General features: G+C 48.7%; 1 protein-coding gene across 2 annotated transcripts in view; it reads left to right on the top strand.

Annotated features, from left to right (window-relative positions):
* dgkaa (diacylglycerol kinase, alpha a) overlaps positions 1-20,827 on the top strand; it is a 34,667-nt gene that overhangs the window by 2,394 nt on the left and 11,446 nt on the right. Inside the window, exons 2-11 of one of the 2 annotated variants that reach the window (XM_064299033.1) lie at positions 10,337-10,439; positions 11,469-11,545; positions 13,551-13,695; positions 14,233-14,307; positions 14,512-14,561; positions 15,234-15,308; positions 16,254-16,370; positions 19,831-19,948; positions 20,304-20,392; positions 20,594-20,713. In XM_064299033.1, the coding sequence (XP_064155103.1) occupies positions 10,364-10,439; positions 11,469-11,545; positions 13,551-13,695; positions 14,233-14,307; positions 14,512-14,561; positions 15,234-15,308; positions 16,254-16,370; positions 19,831-19,948; positions 20,304-20,392; positions 20,594-20,713 (942 nt within the window). In that variant the 5' untranslated portion in view covers positions 10,337-10,363. The remainder of the gene's footprint in view (positions 1-10,336; positions 10,440-11,468; positions 11,546-13,550; positions 13,696-14,232; positions 14,308-14,511; positions 14,562-15,233; positions 15,309-16,253; positions 16,371-19,830; positions 19,949-20,303; positions 20,393-20,593; positions 20,714-20,827) is intronic. The other variant, XM_064299034.1, reaches the window with a different exon arrangement.

The following is a 20,827-nucleotide window of genomic DNA, read 5'->3' as shown; positions in this document are numbered from 1 at the left end:
AGTGCACACCTTTGTGTGACAAAAACTCAGCAGCAAATTTAAGCAAATTTCTGCTGAAGACCACAGGCAGCATTCAGAAAGTTATTGCGTGCAACACATTTAATAATATGTCTACTTGCATGGATCTAAAATGGTGGGGGGGTTTAAGATGGACCATCAGGGAAGGGCTAAGAGGGTCTAAAGAGTATAAAGTGGGCCTTCAGAATCTAAAGAAAAGCAAGTTGTTCAGTCTGAATTGGTTGGCAGAAGGAACCGATAAATGTGGGTGAGATGAGGCTAGCCTGCAGTGAACCACCCATCCATCTACTTGTAAGTTGGTGGATGGCCATACTTGCCATCCCTGTACAACAAGAACCATGAGTCTGAGCGTTAGAACACACCTGAAGGTACGCAGCATACACACAAGCTCCCACACTACGGCCACACACCTGCAGTCTGGTGTGCACACCACCTGTCCACCTGCTTGTTACGTCAGTATCACTGCGCATATGGTACCTCAGCTAGTAATCCAACCATTAGCCTACTTCATTGGCATTTGCTCTGTCATTAAATCATTTTTCATTTTCTGTCAGGAGGTGACAATATTTTCAACAATTAAGACCCCTGTTAGCCTAAATCTGTCAATTATAAAATGTAACCTTGTTCTAAAGGAATCATTTGTCATCCAGTGCATTATAGAAAATTTAATGAATGAGTGACACATTGTATTTTTATGGCACTTTTCCAGACACTCAAGGTGCTTTACAGTGATAAGGGGGAACTCGCCTCAACCACCAACAATGTGGAACGGCCACCTGGGTGATGTGTGGCAGCCATTTTGCGCCGGAACACTCGCCACACATCAGCTGCGGTGGACAGGGAGAGAACACATTTTTAGCTAATTAAATCATGGCATGATTAAGAGGCAGGTTGAGAGAACCAGGTTACTGCAACTTAGTTTTCCCAAGAGGTCTCCCCTCCAAGCACTAACCAAACCCACACTTGCGTAGCTTCAGCCATGCAGCAAGGGCAGGGTCCATGTTGGTAAGGCATTCAATGATCTGACTGATTAAAGGTCTTTGGATGTGAATGTTTATTCATCATGGTACACCCCTATTTCTGACCTTATGAGGTCACATTGTATTATTTGAAATTAATATTCATCCTTCAGTTGACATTAAATGTGAGAGTAAGGACAATTAACTGCTCATTGCTATTCAGAGGTTGCAATTCCAGTAGGAATGAAGGTCAGCATACACAATGGGTCCCCAGGATTGATATTGAACACCCTTCTTTTAGGGCAGTAGTAACCAAACCTGTTGCAGGTGATCTACCTTTCTGTAGGCTTTCACTCCAACATTAACAAAGCACACCTCATTAAACAGCTAGAGATCTTGTTCGGCTGCTTATTAGTAGAGTCAGGTGTGCCAAGTAAGGGTTGAAATGAAAACCTACAGGATGGTAAATCTCCAGGAACAGGGTTGGTTCTGTTTTAGGGGCAGGTGTGTTGGGTAGCAAAGACCAGTAAAACGGAACACAAGCAAAGTGAAGCAGCTGTGTTTTTTTCCATTCGTTTTTGCTTGTGTTTAGTTTTAGACCAGGAGCCTTGTGGGACAATGTGTTTATTTTATTGGGGCCTCTGTCAGAATGAGTCCCAGCCTACACAGGCCCCCACTCCCGCCTTCCTCCGGGGAGAATCCCGTCTCTGCGATGGCATGGCCGGCCGCGCTATACCACGGACCGCCCGTGTGCCATCCAGACTTCCCATCCCCTGCACTGCCTTTGCTCTGTGGGGCTGGCTCCCTGGAGGGGAACCGGATAAGTGAGGCATCTCTAAACGGTGGAAGCCCGTGGTTAATAAGCAATCACACTGCTTTGCTCCAAAGCCCAGGCGAGTCGCGACGGCCGGGCCGTGGGGAGCAGCCTCACTGAGCAGCGCCTGAGCTGGGAAAACTGCGGGGACCGAGAGAGCGGCTTTATTTAGAGAAACCGCAGAGAAGGGGACATAATGCATGCTGGGAATTAACCTGAGCCCACAGTAGCCGGGGCCCTCCCGTAGGATTTGTCTCTATTTTCAATTAGCACCGAAACTCCTGGGATTTGAAGATAATGGGAAGGACTATTGAGGCGGGAAGAAAAGCAGCATGAAAGCATTCCTATTGGATAATCTCAGTGTGTTTGGACATACTGCACCATGGGTTCATTACTGGTCCTCCGACAGCCAGGCAAGCGAGGGCGAGACATTGAGCGAAAAGGCCTGCCAGACATGTGCCATTGTTCTATGAGCAACAGAGGCGGAGTGAGAGAGCGAGAGATAGAGATAGAGATAGAGAGAGATAGCGAGCAGGAGAAAGGAAGTGCTGCACCCGTGCAAGCGTAGGCGTGTCTGTGGGTTTTTTTTTTCTTTCTCAGAGCTCGTGCTGAACCCCCTTCAGCCAGGTCGCTGCGTGTTTTCGGCTGGTGCTCGCGCCGTATGCAGGGCCGGAGCTCCCCGCCCCCCGCCCCGCCCGCTGCAATGACGCACTCGTCTGCAGGCGTCTGCGGTCCCATGCGACGAGGCGCCGCTTGCCTCTTTCTGTTCCTGCCGAACTTTCGCTCTGACTGCAGGTCTGTTTGTCGTGGGGTTGAATCCAGCGCGTGGGGCGGCTGTCTCAGCGGCGTGGGCTGCCTCAAACGCAAAGGCTGTGCCACCTTGCCGCTAACATCGCATAGCCTGACACGCTCGAGTTGGGATATTGATTGTGTTTGTGTTTTTAGAGTCTTTTTTTGTCTTCTGTGTTTTCTAAAGAGTTTTTAGATAAAAGATACATGGAGGCACAGTGTAGGGGGACTCAGTTTAAGAGCTGAGGTACAAGCCCTCATTTTACCTGAAGGGAACCTTAAAGAGAACGCGATGACTTTGTTGTTTGGTGTTTTGGTTTTAGTCATCATCAGGACCTTGTGTGAACTAACACACAGTGTACTTTGTGAACTCCCCGCAGACACACACACAAACAGACATGCATAACACACACACACACACACACACATAAACACACACACTCTCACACACGCGTGCATGCACACACACAGCTTTGGGGCCCCGGTGTTGAAACCTGCACCTCAGCAAAATCGCAGCTCCTCTTTGTCTTTGTGTCTTGAACAGGCACACAGAAGCCTAGCGAGGCCGCTAATTCGGGGAGTGTTCCCTCGCTCCTGAGATGAGTCACGGCAGCATCTGTAGCTGGAATGTGAATCGGAGCGTGGCCTCTTTCCGAAAGGGAGGGGAACAGGGGAAGACCCATAACAGTTGGCTCCCCCTCGCCCCCCCCCCCCCCCCCCACCTCCAACTTCTCTCAGTCACCCTGGCAACGCTCTGACGGAGTTCAGTGGATAGGGGAACACTTTCCATAAAGACCACGTCCTTCTTCCTCTCCATACCGACCTGATGTAATCTCTGCCCCACACAAGTTGCTGGCTAGAAGTCAGTGTCCTAAGGTTAAAAAAAAATGTAAGAACAACCAAAAAAACAATGTGTTTCCAACCACAGCCCGAAAAGCAAAGCTGACTTTCTGCAGCTGAGTATTGCAAAAGAGTTTCCTTGACAGAGCAGGCAGGTGATGGAACAGCTTGCACAAACAAGCACTGTCGCCTGAACGCTCGTCTCTAAATATAGCTCCGGCAGCGGCAATACCTGGAACAGGTACCATGCAGGCTTTGAGTATTTGCACAGAACCTCTTCCTTATTAAATGGCTTATTGTCTGAGCTGGCTGGTGTGACCGTCCCATTAACTGTTGCGATCTGGTGTTCCAGAGAACTTTTAAAACCTCTTAGTTCTGCGTCCTCCTACTGACTCCATTTTGTTGGGGGAACACTGGGTACGGAGTTCGTCCCCAGTATCTGTAGAGAGACAGATCAGGCGGTCACAGTGCTGATGGGAAAGGAAGGCTGTTGGTGCAAACAAAAACCTGGAGAAGATGGCCAGGGCTCGATATGCAAAGAAGTAAATTTATTAAAATGTATTCATCAAACTTTTTTATTTAAAAAAGGAACACGGAGGAACAGTGTCAGTGTTCAGTAAGAAAGGGCCACACAAGAGGAGGGTGCATTGTACATATACTCCAGTCAAAATAAATACATGCTGTAGTCTGCCTTCTTATTACCATAATTTGTTTGTGCCCATATATAATCTCATATGGCGGGCAGAACAAAAATACTTAAGAAAGGAGAGCGCAGGTTGGGTGAGTGTTCGCACAAAGTAAGGCAGAAATCTCAGTTGGGGGTACGATTAAGAAGGGGCTTTTTTTTGTCCCGCTGGTGAAATCAGGGCTGCGGTTGGTCGTCTTATCTCGCCCATCACGCCTCTGGGTTTGTGAGGTACCTCGCCGCTCTGGCTCGGAGGGCAGGGTGCCAGGTCTGCGGAGCAGCGGGGACGCGGGCCAGCCCAGAGTCGGCCCACGCACAGGCTGCCGCGTGGCTTCCCCTGCTGGCACCGTGGCTCTCGCTGTGCGCCGGAGCACGGGAGCGCATCATGACGAGAACGCGCCGTGCAGACCGTCTAGCCTCTTTATTCACCTGCGGATTACAGCCCCAAATCTGGCCCTGGAGGCCAACCGTACAGCTTGTTTTCATTTCTACCTGACAGATAATTGATTGATTGACATCACTGATTGGCCATAGATCCCACTTGCCCTTCTGACCCAGGCCTAAGCTCGTCCCTGATTAGAGGAGGAGAATGAAAACTGCTGCTGACCCCAAGGGCCACATTTGAGTGTCCCTGTCGTAGAGAGCATCTTGCACTGTTAAATCTGGACTTCTGCACTCCATGACATGATAGTCTACAGCATTTATAGAGTTGTTTTGTGGCTGCCAGTGTCTAAAAGAAACTTAAATGTTCTGTTTTTCTAATGAAAAAGAGAGTGCTTTCGAACAGTCTTAAGGTCATTACATATTACACATCCTCCCATGAGGTTCTGTTTTAATTTTATATAATTTCTCTCAGATTAGATGGCGAAAAATAGAGAAGTGAAAGAGGCCATCTGTGATTTTTAAATACACATTTACGTCATAAAGTCCTGAGTACTTTAGTCCTAAACACAAGAACATGAGGTACTAGAGAGAGGCTGGTGTTTGGTATTTGCACAAGTTTCCCGCTGTGTTAAAGAAGTCACTTATGGCACTGCTTTCCCATTATTTTTCATTGTCTGTACAGATTCATGTGTCCTTCCCCTGTCAGGTTTGGGGTGGGATGAGCCACCACAAGCAAAAATGGGTCTAGCCATTTTTCTTTTTTTGGATTGTGAAAAGGTGCACATTTTTCTAACCTTTGTGCCAAGTTCTCCTCCCCCACAAGTGTGGCTACGTAAACGACGTAGCTTAGCAACGGTACTAACCTTTGGAGGGAATTAAGCAAGGTTGGGTGGACTGTTTGTTAGCACAGCCCGAACAAGAGGTCTCGTGTCACTTGGAAAGAGTGGGAGGTTTTCACCAGCTGCCGCGCGCACTCCCAGGCCCCGCTGGCTTTGCGTGCGCGCTATGGATTTTTCAGCTCCTGAATCGTGCGTCGGACCCACTCGGCTCAGAACCTTGCGCGTGGAGGCGCTCGGTCTCCCGTGTCCTGGGATGCCCCCGAGCAGTTGGCGCTAGCAGGCGATAGCGCCGCTCCCAGGGGCGGTTGCGTTGGCCGCAGGAAATCTCCTACGTGCTCCGCCCCCTCAGTTTTCCCGCGCGAAGGCTGGTGAGCTTTAAGTGCAGCTTATGCATGAATCTTTTGATATTAGTTGAGCTTTTTAGGAACCCTGCAAGTGTGATGGGGGGTGGGAGGCGTTTGTTATCAATCATTTGTATTTGGCAACCCAGCTCCTTTTTTAGGACGACCTGCATTCCTATAGCCAGCAAATCCCTGGCTCCAGAGCACTTCAGGCACTTTTCCATTTTGGAACACGACCCCCAGAGTTCGCCCCAGTTCTTTTCACAGTCTTTGGATGGGGGCAGGGGAAACTGGGGCAAGACGAGTGTCCTCTGGGAGCCCTCCTCCCTCCTGGTGAAGAGAAACACAGTCGTAGCTAATTCCATGCGCCTGGGATTAGGAGGCATGGCTTTTCCCAAACAAGGACGTCTCTTTGGCCTATCCTGGATCGTTCAGCGCTAAATCCTGCCGGTAAATCCTTGGCCGTGCCTGTAAAAATCCTGTCTGGGTCACAGATAATGTGATTGATCGGAGAGGTGGAGCGGTTCTCCACCCAAAAACCCAATGGCTGCGCCCACCGTCCCCCCCCCCCCCGTCTGCTGCACCTTCCCGAGTGTGTCCCCTCCAGTTAGCAGGTATCTCTATTTTCTCATATGGCACCCCAGTCCCCTGTGGAATGACTGGTGGTTGTGTGCAAGCAGGTATAAAATCCTGGGGCAATCAGGTATGTTCCCACTGAGCCGGGGTGGTGACATCAAACCAACTCCACATCTCTCTGCCTGGGTGACCCTGTGCCAGCCTGCTATGTGCTGGCTTGTGGGGCTGCTGTCCATGCCCAACACTGGCACAGTTACATCTGTGCATCATTATACTCAAAAGCAGATGGGAGCTTTATTGAGACAGGCCACCCAGTGGCCCCCTTGTGTCTTTATGTGTAATGTGAAAGCAGAGAGAGGCTCACCTCAGGTGTTACTCCACCCACTGGGTGTGGATGCTGCAGTCTAAGGGAAATATCATGATCAACAACATTGGTTCACCTACCACAGCCTCAATCTGTCAGGAGCCAATAGGGAGATGGTACTGGATGCCTCTGAGGTGTCACTGTTGGCATGGTGTTCCCACGGTTCTCCCAGAACCTCCTGCCTGGAGGTCACGATGGTGTTAAGGAATTAAAGCCACTGGAGGCTCCCATTAGGGGACAATGCATGATGTTACTGTGACACTTTTGCTTAAGAGTGGTGCCCTAACACAGAAAGGCGACTGCAGCCAAAAAGGAGAAGTTGTGGGTATGGGCTTTCCTTCACGAAAACACATACACAAACACTGCCTTTCGAGAGGTTTCCAAACACCCTTGACATTCACAAAGCAGGCTGAATGCACACTCACCAACTGCAAATGCTGATCAGCATGTACGTATAAATATATATATATATGTGTGTGTGTGTGTGTGTGTCTGTCTGTCCGTGTGTACATATATGGATTAATGTATTTATGCATGCACTCAGTTATTATGTACACCTATATAGTTCTGGGTAGGCCCCCCTTTTGCCTCCAGAACAGCCTGAAGTATTTGTGACGTGGATTCAACAAGGTGCTGGAAATGTTCCTGAGGGATTTTGGTCCATGCTGACTCCATAGCATCACACAGTTCCTGCAGACTTTTCGGCCACACTTTTGTGCTGCAAACTCGTCCTGTTCCACCTCATCATCCGAGAAGTGCTCTATTGCGGTGAGATCTGGGAACTGTGCCGGCCATTGGAGTAAACTGAGGCCACTGTCATATTCATGGGACCAGCTTGAGATGATTTGTGCTTAGTGGTGCTTGGCAGTATCTGAAAAAGGGCAGGCTGTGCCAGTAAAGAGAGCCACGTGATCCGCAACAATATGCCATTTGCTGTGGCTTTAAATGATGTGCAGCTGTTATTAAGGGGCCTAATGTGTGGCAAGAAAGCATTCTGCACTCCATTACACCACCATTAGCTTGTATCGTTGGCACCAGGCAGGAGGGATCCATGGGCTCATGTTGTAAATTCTGACCACACCGTCTGCATGTCGCAGCAGAAATCTAGATTGGTCAGACTAGGTGACATTTTCCCAATCTTCAGTCATCCAGTTTTGGTCGTTACGTGTCCACTGTTGCCTCAGTGGAACCCGGCCTGGTTTTCCACTTCAATGTTCAGCACGTTGTGCTTTTAGAGATGGCATTCTGCTCACCGCTGTTGTAGTCAGCTGTTATTTGAGCATTTGTGGGCCAGTTACACTGAACGAGTCTGCGTTTACCGCACCATTCTCTGTAAATTCTGAAGATGTGCAGTGCGTGAAAATACCCAGGAGGGCAGCTGTTTCTGCGTTGCTGGAACCACCACGTCTGGCACCAACAACCATTCCACGGTCAAAATCGCTTTGATCCCACTTCTTGCCCATTTCAAACTACAACTAAGCCTCTTCACCATGCCTGCATGCTTTGTGTATTGGGCTGCAGCCACGTGATTCGCTGTTTGAAGGAGCAGGCTATTTGCATTAATGAGCGGTTGTACCAAATACCCAAAAGTGGCCACTGAGTGCATACAAAAACAAGGCTATGTAAGTCACTCAGGGTAAGAGCTTCTGCTGGATGCCTTCATATAATGTAATTTCATGTTTATTGACTAGGTTGTGGTGAGCCAGCAGGCACAAGCAAACACAATTGAAAGGTTCTCCTGCAGTGGGCTGTCACCAGTCATTAGAAAGACTGGCCTGACAGCAGTTGAGCAATTTTGAGCAATCTAAGGCAAGGTGTTGAAGTACATGAAATCTGCAAATGAATGGGGCTGAAAGATCATTTTCATGGCAGCGGGTGGAGACTGGTAAGCAGATAGTCTGATTTCTTTGTCGCACAATAACAAAATCTGGGAAGGGAAATATTTTCCATCTTGTGTCTCACGTAGCATAGTTACCTCTCAATTTTGTCGCTGCAGTAATTCATTTTCTCAGTAAGAATGGAAATAACATTTTGGTTCATTTTCTTTGGGAGCTGATGGAATTTGATGTGTCCGTATTATAAGTGCAATACACCTGTGAGTGCATTATACCTGAGGGGGCTAGTCTGCCTTCCCTCCCTTTGGCTTGTGCAGGAACTCTTCCTGGGTGTTTTGTGACCTTACTTCTGCGGCTCCCCTGCTTCTGCTTATCCACGTCTTGCTGTAGTCAAACAATAAAAAAAAGTTTGTTTTCAGTGGCAGGATGTATCCAAAAAAAAAGGAACTGCTTTGAATGTGGAAGGCACGTTTAGCTGACGGTTCAGCCGGGCATAACATCCTGCTGTCCTGAGCAACCCAGCGGTGTAAAACCTTGTTCGATATTTAATTACATTCCTGATGTGAGTGTCACAGTTAGCAAGTTGAAGTTGCATTTTGGTCTTGTCGTCCTCTTGCATTTCCTCCCTCTTACCGTAATGGAGACGGGCTGTGAGCTACAGTAAGCCGAAGTATTAAACGTGGCTAGACTTTAAGTACTTTGGCACCACACAGCCTTCACAGTGGATACACTTATGCTCTCTTTCCATTGGGAGACGTTCTGGGTATATGAGACTAATGTAATTTAATGTAACGGAACATGCATGTACCGCCTGCAAAATAAGAAAGCTCTACATTTTTCATATGTCTCAGTTTCTAAGGTTGAGGTGCAAAAAACAACTGAAACAACATGAGCTGAGAGCGTCCTGGAGTGTCCTAGAAATGACTCATATTTTTCCAGGGGATGAAAAAAAAAACAAAGAACCGAAGAAAAATATGAAAGCCCACATTCCTCGTAGGATTCCGTTAGCCCTTCACAAACAGAAAGCCTACTTGTGCGTGGGTTAGCGAGCTATTGTTTTTCCAGGAAAACCCCTTCAAAACACGGCCTTGCAGACCCGCGGTTTGAAAACAGCCCCGAGGTAAAGTTAGTGCAGCGACTGTTTCGTACCGTCGCCTCTGCAGCACCGCTCACACTGGCCTTGTGGGCGTTGGTGCGCTTTTTGCACCTTTTGCCGGTGTATGGTATTATTTTATGCTATCTGGTGGAAACACAAATGAGCAAGCCAGCAAATGTGGTGGTAATTATCTTGCCATGCGGCTAGCATGGAAAATGATTCATTGTGCATCTGAACGCATTGTGTAAACCTCGCCGGGGCTATTTCCTGAAAGTGCACGCATTGATATGATTAATTTTTTAAATTATGGCTTTTAAAGAAACATCATTACATCTGAATGTGGAAATGTTCTTTTCAGTGTATTCTTGGTCCATAAAATAAATGTACTTCATCAAGTAAATATTTTTTTTGACCAAAAAAATTAATCGGAAATTTGATGTCTTCTCTGAAATCTCTCTCCCATCTCTCGTCTCCCTTAGGTTTTTTGGTTGACCCCTTATGACACTGCTTCTCCACTTTCACTCACTCTCTCACTTGCACACTCTTTCAGAGGGTTTCTCACTGTCCTCTTGTACCTGTGTGTCGATGCTGTGATTTGGCCCCTGGGGATGGGGGCGTGGCTGTGCAGGTGCAGCACGTGTGTTGCGCCTCTTGGCCATAGTAGTCCATGTTCCTACATTTTTATCCCCCCGCCCCCCAGGGGTCAATATCTCAGCACTGTTCCTGGGTGATGGGTTGTGAACACCCCCTGGTGCACTTGGTGTAACCCCCACCCCCCCACCACGTACCCCCACAGGCGGTGTCTCCTTGCCCAGGCAGCAGCATGTCCCTTCCCACTGACACTGAGCTGAAGGAGCTCAGTCCTGTGGACTTCATCCAGCTGCAGCAGTACATCGACTGTGAGTGCTGCGACCCCCCCCCACCCATTTCAACCCCCCACCCCCCAGAACTTAGTATTATTCACTCCCCTCCTCACATTCACCTGTTTCCACCCCCTAGCTCTGAGTACCCCCCCTATCCCCCACCCTCTCCTGTGTGGAGGAATATGATACTGCACAGATAGATTGCATTTTTATTGAACTCCTCCGTGCTCTACCAGCACTGTGCCGCCCACGCCGTGTTCAACGAGCTGCTTATCAGTCAATCGGGGGAGACACGCTTGTCTGTTTCTTTTGTTCTTTCGGTTTTGATGTTTGTCGCTTCATTTAAAAGCGAATGGTTGCAAGAAACCAAATGAGCTCAATTTCTGACACACTGGCGGGATGACATTTTGTGAAATTTGATTTGAGAGAGTGAGATGGAGCTCGGTCACCTGCTGAGGGCAATCCCTTTACGGTTGACAATTTGTTTAAAAATGTCATTTGCCAGAAAAGGAAGTCACAGGAAGAAAACAGACCTGTGCTGTATCTTAGTCTGACACACATATGAGCATGCTGTGTCTATTCTGTTCCTGAAATCTTCTGTTCTTTCCACTCGCACATTTGTTAGTGTTAGCATTTTGTCATTAAAGTGTGTGTGTGTGTGTGTGTGTGTGTTTGAGCCAATTGTTTTGGTGTGGGTGTATCCTTTTTTTTTTCTTTTTTTTTACGTGCCTGCTAAGTATGTGTGTGTTTGTGTCTGCGTGTCTGTGTTTGTGTGTGTGTGTCTGTATGTTTGTGTGTGTGTGTGTTTCTGTGTCTCTGTCTGTGTGTGTGTGTGTCTGTTTGTGTGTGTGTATGTGTGTGTGTTGTTTGTGTATGTGTGTCTCTGTCTGTGTGTGTGTGTGTGTGTGTGCCTGCATGCCCATGCACAATCTCTGATTTGCTTGTTGGATGTGATAGCTGAAAGTGGGCTTAGCAGGGAGGGATTTCAGAGTGCTGTGCAGACGCTTTGCTCCAGTGCTGTTCCTGCAGAGGCGTTAGGGTTGCCTCTCTGCTGTTGGTCTCCAGACTGCAGGCTGAAGGTGAAGGACGTGATGAAGGAGTTTGATGCAGACGGCCAGCTGGCTCAGCACCGAAACGGAGAGGTGAGCCCCGCTCTCTCCTGTTAGGCCACACCCCCACTGTGACCACACCCACTGCACGCAGAGACAACTGCGACAGAGATGTCTGTACCTGTAATGGGAACGGAGGGTGGAGGGAGGGGGGCTGTTCATCTTTCACTGTTATGTAATGCATACATCTCACAATGTTTTGAGAAATACATTAAAGTACTTATTTTATTGTGTGCAGAAAATTAACTGGTCTTATCTTTAGATGTCATTGGTCAACTTTGGGCAGAAAAAAATATTTATGCAACACAGTGTCTGTCCATTTGTGAATGTGGTATTTGGGTTTGGGTGCACCCCTTAATAACCACTCCCCTCTGAGGCTACACAGAGGCTGGCCCCTCCCTGCATGTAGGGCCATGTTTGATTCACATGCTGAATTGGGCTGCTGATTGGCTCATCCTGCTAAGATGCTTGGTTCAAGCATAGCAACATGCCCCAAGGTCAAATCATGACATTCCTTTGCACACCATGGACAGCATCCCTGCAGGGTGGCATGTAATTGGCTAAGGAGCCATCCCAAGATGCTCCAATCCTGGCTGAGCTGCTGGACTGCAGCATTACGTTTATTTGGCAGACGCTTTGTGCAATAAGTGAAGAGATGCAGCAGATTGCAGCATGTGCTTCAAGGGCGTATGCTTGGCTGCGCTCTCCTAAAAAGATAAGGGTGTTTCAGCAGCGAGATGGGGCTGTAAATGCAGCTGGTCTCTCAGAATGGAAATGGACTCCGACCAGGAAGCAGAGGCTCCACGGCGGCAGGAACGGCTGTCCTCTTTAACAGCTCCGACTGAACAAACGGCTCCTGAGGACAGATGCACGGAATTAATCATGCTTTCGAACAGTGGCAATGCACTTAGTTTAAAATATTAACAGGCAAAGCTATGCAGGATTATGCGGGGAGGAGAAAATAAATGTGTTGGAGCACGTACCGTGCTGTGCCCGAACTTGGTGGCCCGCGGGAAACCTCCCCTCCCGTGGAGGCCAAATGCCCGCTAATCCCCAAAACACGCCTCGCCTTTGAGGTTTCAGACATGGAGCGAGAGGCCTTTGGCAGCGATGCAGGTGGCAGCAGACTGTCAGCCAGTGTCAGCGGTGAAGAAGCCGGCTCTTCCGTACCTGCTGGCTTAATCGGGGTCGGGTGGCTTCGTTTTGAGAAAACCGATAGTTAGGATGGCTCAAATTTAAATAGAGACGTCATTTAACACCTCACTGAAAGGCAACCCTGGGAATCTGTCAGCAAACTTTGATCGCTGCCTTCCAGTCAGTCGGTTGTTTTGCTTGATGCTGAACAAATGAAACTACGAGCGACCACATTGTTCTGCTCACCACGGAGGAAAATAGCAGGTGCAATATGATATGCAAGCATGGAGAACAACCGCAGTCAGAAGTGTGATGACAGTGATATCATAACTGACCTAACCTCAGTCATTTCACAAAGGAAAGTTTTCTTACGTGTTTTTAACGAGTGTTAACTTGCACCATTGTTTTCCTACCCGTAGGAGTGCGTACACTCATGATCTTAACAGGGCAATGAATAATGTTCTCTTAATAATAATTGGTAATTTACTTTACAGATTTACAGCTTGGATTTTACATAGATACCCTGAAGGTGCTTCGATTATAGCTTGCGGACTAAGTTGCTTGAAAAACAACCACGTCATTCTTTGTTGTTATGCCAACCACACAGCAAACCCACAGGCCTTATTTCTCTTTGATGTGTAAAAGCTTGGTCTGTCCAACTAAAATATTTCCCTGGGGTTTTTATTCTCTCATACCTGTGATGTGAATGAGTCGGCGGGGCTGGCTGAGGAGGCGTGTCTGTGGCTGAACCTCTGGCTTTGAGCTCGGCGGGTGCTGGCAGTGTTGGGGGAAAGATGGGCGGGTGTGCAGCTCCTCTGTCTCTCCCCTGTGGAGTGGCCTCCACAGTAATGACCTTCCCTCCTCTGTCTTGACGTCTCTTTTGTCCCCCCCTCCACCCCGGCAGTGCATTAAGGAGGAGGGCTTCCGGCTCTTTCTCAAGGCCTACCTGGAGGTGGAGGATTTCCCAGCAGACCTCTGCCAGCGCCTCTTCCGTTCCTTCCAGACTTCCGAGACCGCTGGACCAGACGGAACGGAGCCTTCCACTGAAAGTGAGACCACACCTCCCACAACCGTGACCCCACCCTGATTGTAAACAGAACACCACCCCCCCCCCCACCCCCCCGGAACAACCATGACTGCACCCCCGCTCTATTTATAAGCATAACTACTCCTCTCACCACTGTGACCCCACCCTGTTTATGAACATAACCCCCCCCCCGTCCCCCCCGTCCCACGACTATGACAGCCTGATACTGTTGAATGTGCATCTGAATCACTGTGCTCACCCTGGCATTACGTCCGGGGCGGGTTATTACAGACGAGGTCTTGTTCAGTGTTCAGTATGTGAGAATCAGACCTTTTCTTTTGCTCAGACCGCCTGATAGCAACAGCACAAAGAGCACAAACAGCCTTAATCTTTAAAAAGCTAAATCAATGTGTGTCTGTTTGTCTGATAGGCGCAGTGTGCCTTCCTCGCCACCTTCCTCTGCACTGTGGCTGTAGTCGATAGCGCTGGTCGGCGTGTTTTTGCCGAGCCCGTGGCCCCCTGCGTCGTGCTCACCCTCCGTGTCCTTCTCTTTTTCAAGGGGAGGTCTTCCTGAAGGACGTTTCCTGTTACTTCTCCCTGCTGGAAGAGGGACAGCCTCGCGAGAAGCTCGAGTGTGAGTCCCCAAACCTTTAGGGACCCGAACGAGATGGAGGCTTTCCTCTGTGCGACGGTGCCCGTTTGCCCCATCGTTCCCCCGGCCCTCTGTCTACTGTCCTCTCAGTTGAGAGGAGAGCAGGCCTCTTACCATGTTCAGATTGCCTCCACTGCAGTCAGTACAGGTGCTTACCAAACCTTTTTTTTTTCTTCCCTGTTTCAGTCACTTTCAAACTGTATGACAAAGACGGCAATGGAGTCCTGGACAGTTCGGTAAGAGAAGTAAACGCGCCTCGCCGCTCGCCCACCGCCCAGTCACCGCGAGCCCCAGATGAGTGGCGGGCCCGTTAAGAATGACCTGCTGCGCGAAGCCAATTTCAAGGCAATTTTACGGTTGGCCAGGCGCCGGCGCATCATATTTTCAGCGCTACAGGCCAGCGGCCGTGTCAGGGCCGCACCACGCACGCAGCTGCGAGAGGGCTGGGAAACTCACTGCAGCGCTGTGTGGACGGAAATGTGGAATTTGCTGTGTAGGAGTTTCTGGCTGTGAGATGAGGAGGCAGCGCTGTAAATGAGCTATAAATGAGTATGTGTCCCGTACTCTGGCAGTGACTCACTCACTCCCTGACTCACTCACAGAGCTGATCGACTGACTGAGTCACTGGCTTGGCAGTCCACCCCCAAGGGAACTGCAGTACCAATGTTTCACCACTAGAGGCGTTCAGAACAGTGTGGCAGTGACTGCTGTTGATGTTTCCTGTTTGCTGCTCTTGGTCGAATACATTAAGAGTAGTATGTTTCGCAACGCCTTTTGTTCACAAAATGGCCAAAAGCGAATGCACCCAGTTTGCCCCAGTGAAAACACAGTCTCTACCACCGGCCCTGTTTCTTGTGCTTTGAAGCTTTGGCATCCCTGATGTGGTTTTTAATCCCTTGTTTCCACAGGAAGTGGATCGGATTATAGCCCAAATGATGCATGCTGCAGATTACCTGGGCTGGGATGTGACTGAGCTCAGGCCGGTAAGGGACCACACACACATGCACGCACACGCACACGCACGCACACACACACGCACACACACACACACACCCACACGCACACACACTTGTGCACACACACACGCATACCCGCACGCACACACACTTGTGCACACACACGCACACACACACACACACACGCACGCACACAAACTTGTGCACGCACACACACAGACACACACATGCACACACTCACACACACAGACACACATGCACACACACACACGCACACACACTTCTGCACACACACACGCACACACACACACGCACGCACACAAACTTGTGCACGCACACACACAGACACACACATGCACACACTCACACACACAGACACACATGCACACACACACACACACACACACTTGTGCACACACACACGCACACCTACACAGACACACATACACTCACACACACACAAATACACACACACACACACTCACACACACACACACACACACACACAGCTTCGCCTCTGTAAAACAGGGAAATCAATGTCTTCGCTCTATGAAATATGTACTGATCCCCCCCCCCTTTGGGACAGCTGTTAAAATAAATGGTTCTGCTCTGGTTCAGGCTGCACTGTTCGGCCATCACTATCTGGGGTTTTGTGCCTGGATTATTGAAATTTATACATTTAGTTTTATTGACATTTATTCTTATTCTGAATGTGTGTTTGTTTTGGAGACACGACTTTCAGAGTTTTAATATCTCCGAATCTGGTTAGCTGAAATGAAGTCCATGGTTTATTTCAACAATCAAAATGAAAATACGCCAAGATGATTCCAGCACTGCGAGAAGGAGCGCTGTGAGGTCGTAGGGCCCTGGAAGGGAGACCACTGACAGAGGCCTGTGATTGGATGGGTAGACCGCTCGCAGTGCCCTGTGATTGGATGGGTAGACCGCTGACTGTGCACTGTCATTGGCCAGGTGCTGAAAGACATGATGACAGCCATCGATTCTGACAGCAGTGGCACGGTGTCCTTGGAGGAGTGGGTGGAGGGAGGGATGAACAACGTGCCCCTGCTGGTGCTGCTGGGACTGAAGGTGAGAGCCTGAAGTGCTGAGAACACTCTTTACTGCACACCGCACACACTGCACACCTCTTTCTGACTACTGAACACATTCTGTACTGCACACACTGCACACGTCTCTTTCTGACTACTGAACACATTCTGTACTCCACACACTGCACATGGCTCTTTCTGACTACGGAACACATTCTGTACTGCACACACTGCACACGTCTCTTTCTGACTACTGAACACATTCTGTACTGCACTGAACACTTTCAGCGCTCTACACGCAGCACTCTCTCTCTCTTCCATTTGCTTCTTCCTCCACCTCTCTCCTTGCCTGTTTCTCACATCAGTCTCTCCACCTCCTCCCTTGCTCTCCTCGCCATCCTTTGCAGTTTCTCCTCTCTTCACTTTCTTGTTCCATACCTCCCCCTCATTGCCGCTCCCTCCTCCCATCTTCCCCTGTTCATGAATATTCATGAGATGCCGGGGCGCAGAGCTACTTTGATTTTGAATTATTGGCAGTTAATGCCGTCGGCAGCGGAAGCGCGCTGATGACAGGCTCGGTGCTAATGAGTATGCGTGTGTGCGCCTTCATCAGTCTCCCCAAGACAAGCAGCGAAGGGTCCACAAACGTACGTGTGGGTAAGGGAGTTGCAGTTTAAAGCTGGTGATTTAAAGTGCTCCTTTTCCTCTTCCTGAATGTGCACACCCACAGTAGTGCATATAGTTACTGCTGTCTTGCTAAACTGGAGCTTCACAGAGCACAAACTTTAAACCTTAAAGGAGACGTGAAGCACTTGGTAATATGACTGGTTCATTTACTTTTTACCTTGGACATGGTCCTGTATTGAAACCCAAAATTGACCTTAATTTGCTTTTTGGGCAGCTACTAGCACTTGGGTGCAGCTATCTTGAACCAAGCTATGTTGTGACAACACTAGGTTGGTTTATGTCAACTACTCCAGCTATTCTGATTACTAGACTGCTGACTTTCAATGAGCTCAACAATGAATTGTGAGGGAAAAACAGAACCACGAACCCAAGGAGGGTCCTTTTGTATTGCTCCGGGATGCTCTAATGAGTATTACTGAAAACATATTAATTTTCACAAACTGCTTCTGATGAGACCTCAGCATCGCTAGCCACTTTGAAATTGCAAACAGGTCTCTCCTTGGAACTTTGAATTTTAGTTTCTTTTTCTTGCAAATAAGGGTGAATTTCAGATTTGAATGTAGGGCCATACATTATCTAAGGTAAAAGGCAAATGAACCAGAGACATATTACCGAGCAATTCACAACCCTGTTATTGGGAACACAAGCAAGTCTTTCTCTCTCTGTCTCTCCATCTCTCCGCCCTTTCTCTGTCTCCCTCACCCTCTCTCCATCTCTCTCTCTCTTCCCTCTCTCTCCTGTTCTCTTCACTGACACTGACTTCAGTACCTTCTCCACACCATCAGCAGGTGTTTACCTGTCAAACTGACCCCTCACATCCATGCTGCCCGAGTGGGGCGGGGTCATGTGTTGGCATGAGCTGGTGGGCCACATGATCTGGGCACCGTTAGACAGCAGGACACGCCCACTCGCCAGCCAGCCTCCTCTGCAGTCCTTTACATTGTAGAATTGTGTTCAGCATAGGGCCACACAGGCAGAGATGCTATTCCTAAAAATGTGTTTTTATGCTTATGCTTTCATACACCAGTTGGGGCAGTGGGGTCACATGGTAAAACTCCTCACCCTGCTGCAGAGTGTCCCATGGTGTGATTGGTTGACTGGAAGGACTGGGGAGGTTTTATAACGACTTTGCCTCCACTGCCACATCACCCTGGCGAATCGTCTAACTGAACTGAGAGAGGTGATAGCTGGTGCATATTACCATCTGTTGCTCTGGAGTGTACTGACAGGCTATCATGTTAAAAACGCAATAAAAATACTCTGAAGCTAATAGGGGTGCACCAGCCATTCATGGACATTCGCGCACCACCAGAAAGCGTAAAACAGCCTTTACCCAGGGTGCACTTGGGTATTTTAAACCCCCAGCATTCCTGAAATGCAGCAGTGGTTTCACGGGCGTGCGAGCGGCGGCGTTTCGGCCCGTGCCCTGAAGCTCAGGCGCTGCCGCTCAACGCTGGCGGCTCGCGCGGCTCGCTCACGGCGCAGGGGAGAAACGAGAGAAAGTCACGTCTTCGCCACAGATGCCTGCCGTTTACAGCTTGCTGTCATTGGCTGGCTGCGCGCATCGACGTCGGCTGTGAAACCCCAGAAGGCCGGGGACTTCCCCTCCGCAGCGCTATTTCAGGCCTTTCTCTGTGAAGCTGCAGGCAGGAAGGCCTGGCTCTGCCGCGGTCACGGCTGCTGCATGCCCACGCAGGGGTTCGCTCCAGGCTGGACCGGAGCGCACTGACTCATTTTAACCAGGCTGCAGGGCTTCCTAATAGAAACCATGTCCTCCCTTTCAAGTTCACGGATGACTTATTTCACTTCCCTTGGGAACACACAATTGTCATTTGGCATTTTTATTTTAATCTAAAACGGTTCCAGCGTTTCCTTCAAAATTGTTTGTCATCCCCAAACTGGGCTTGCCATAATCATCTAACCTCTTGAAGGAACCAAAACTTATTACCCAGAGTATAAGCTTTAAAAATGTCCCAAAGGGTTCTAGCATTATTTAACCGATTTCTCATTCGGTATTTTGTTTTCTGTTCATTGTTCCCACAAGTGAGGTTAATAACCAGGAAGTGTACAGCATTTGTCAAATGGGACCTTTTGTTTTATCAGCAGACCTGCTGGAAACAAACGGTTGTGCACAGTACAACCGTTTGCACATTCATTTTACCGGAGGAATGGTAGCATTAAACAGCCACAGGCAATCTTGGTAATTAAGCAAGACTGCTGAGTCCACAATGACCTGTTAATATAAAAGGGCAAAATCCCACCATTCTTCACAGCACAAGTGCGATTAGACACCAGTGTGCAAAACTGCAGGGAAAATAGGAGTGCAAGCCATGTACTTCCAGATATATTTGCTGGGTTTTCTGTTTATTATATTTTTGTACTCCGAGAAAGAAAGGTATGAATTTCTTGTATGGATTCTTCATCACTGCTAGATCTGAAGGTGCCAACAAAATGGCTGAAATTCTCTCTGGCAGCAAATTCGATGCACTGTTTTTGTTGTTTTTTTGCACACAAAGGAAGATCTCTGTGGGCTAGCTTTCGTTTTGCGACTGATGTGAGCACATTGTCATTTCCTCTCTGTACGAACAACATGGAGGAGGGACTGATAAGGTGAAACTGCGCTTTGTTGGGGGCGATACTGATGGTTCCTTTGGCCACTACGTTAGTTGTTCACGCATTCACAGTTCAACCGCACAAATAGGAACCGGAAAGCACACTGCAGTATGCGTTGTTTCACCACAAGATATACTTTAGAAAAAACTTTAAACTTTGCCTGAGCTGAATGCCGCCCTTCCTTTTCGCCCCTCCATCAGATGACCCAAAAGGACGGGCAGCACCTTTGGAGGATGAAGCATTTCAACAAGCCGGTGTACTGCAACGTGTGCCAGAGCATGCTGCTGGGACTGCGCAAGCAAGGGCTCTGCTGCACGTGTGAGTACCGGGAGTCGCCACAAGAGGGCAGCATACATAAGCACAAGGGAAACGAAGCTCATTTTGCACAGCCTCTTCCGTGCATTCAGTTTCACACCAGCGGCGGCACCACAGACTCTGACCCAGACACCTGCTGTGCATGCTGGTTTGCTGGAGCCCCTCTGTTGCTTGGTTAATTTTGTTGGAAATCTTGTCTAAGCTCTACCTGAAGTTTTTCCTTGAAATTATTTTAATACAATGCCTGGCTTGCCTAGTTGCGTTCCATCATACACACTTTCATTCTTGTCTATTACCTAATATTTAATTTATGTAGTTGGCAACTGGAGATTTTTGCTCAAAGATATTTGTTTTTCAGGCTGTAAATATACGGTCCATGGGCGCTGTGCCAACAAGAACCCGTCCCCCTGCACCCGCACTTACGTCAAATCCAAAAAAGACACTGGGGTAAGGCTGCGGGGTTCTTAAAGGAGAAAGACTTTTTAAAGATTTATGTAATAAATGATACTTCCTATGTGCAGATTCTGTCATTTTGTTAATGTGATATTTCCGGCTGTTTCTGGCTCAGTGTGGTTTACCTTTAGAGACTGTGGGTTTTAATGTTAATGCCTGCTCTTCTGTCTGTCTGTTTGTCTGTCTTCACTCCAGATAGCAGCTCATGACTGGGTCGCAGGGAACTGTGACTCTGGGAAGTGTGACAGGTGCCAGAAGAAGATTAAGAGCTACCATGGGCTGACGGGGAAACGCTGTGTTTGGTGCCACAGCATGGTGAGGGCCAGGAGCCGGCCCCCCCGGCCCCCCCGGCCCAGGGGCCCCGGCTCATCCACTCATCCTTATTACTGATTATAACAGAATGCATTTATATAGCGCCTTTCACTGTCT

Source organism: Anguilla rostrata, chromosome 11 (genome assembly GCF_018555375.3).
Source record: "Anguilla rostrata isolate EN2019 chromosome 11, ASM1855537v3, whole genome shotgun sequence".
NCBI lineage: Eukaryota > Metazoa > Chordata > Actinopteri > Anguilliformes > Anguillidae > Anguilla > Anguilla rostrata.
This window is presented reverse-complemented; position numbering and strand designations above follow the sequence as displayed.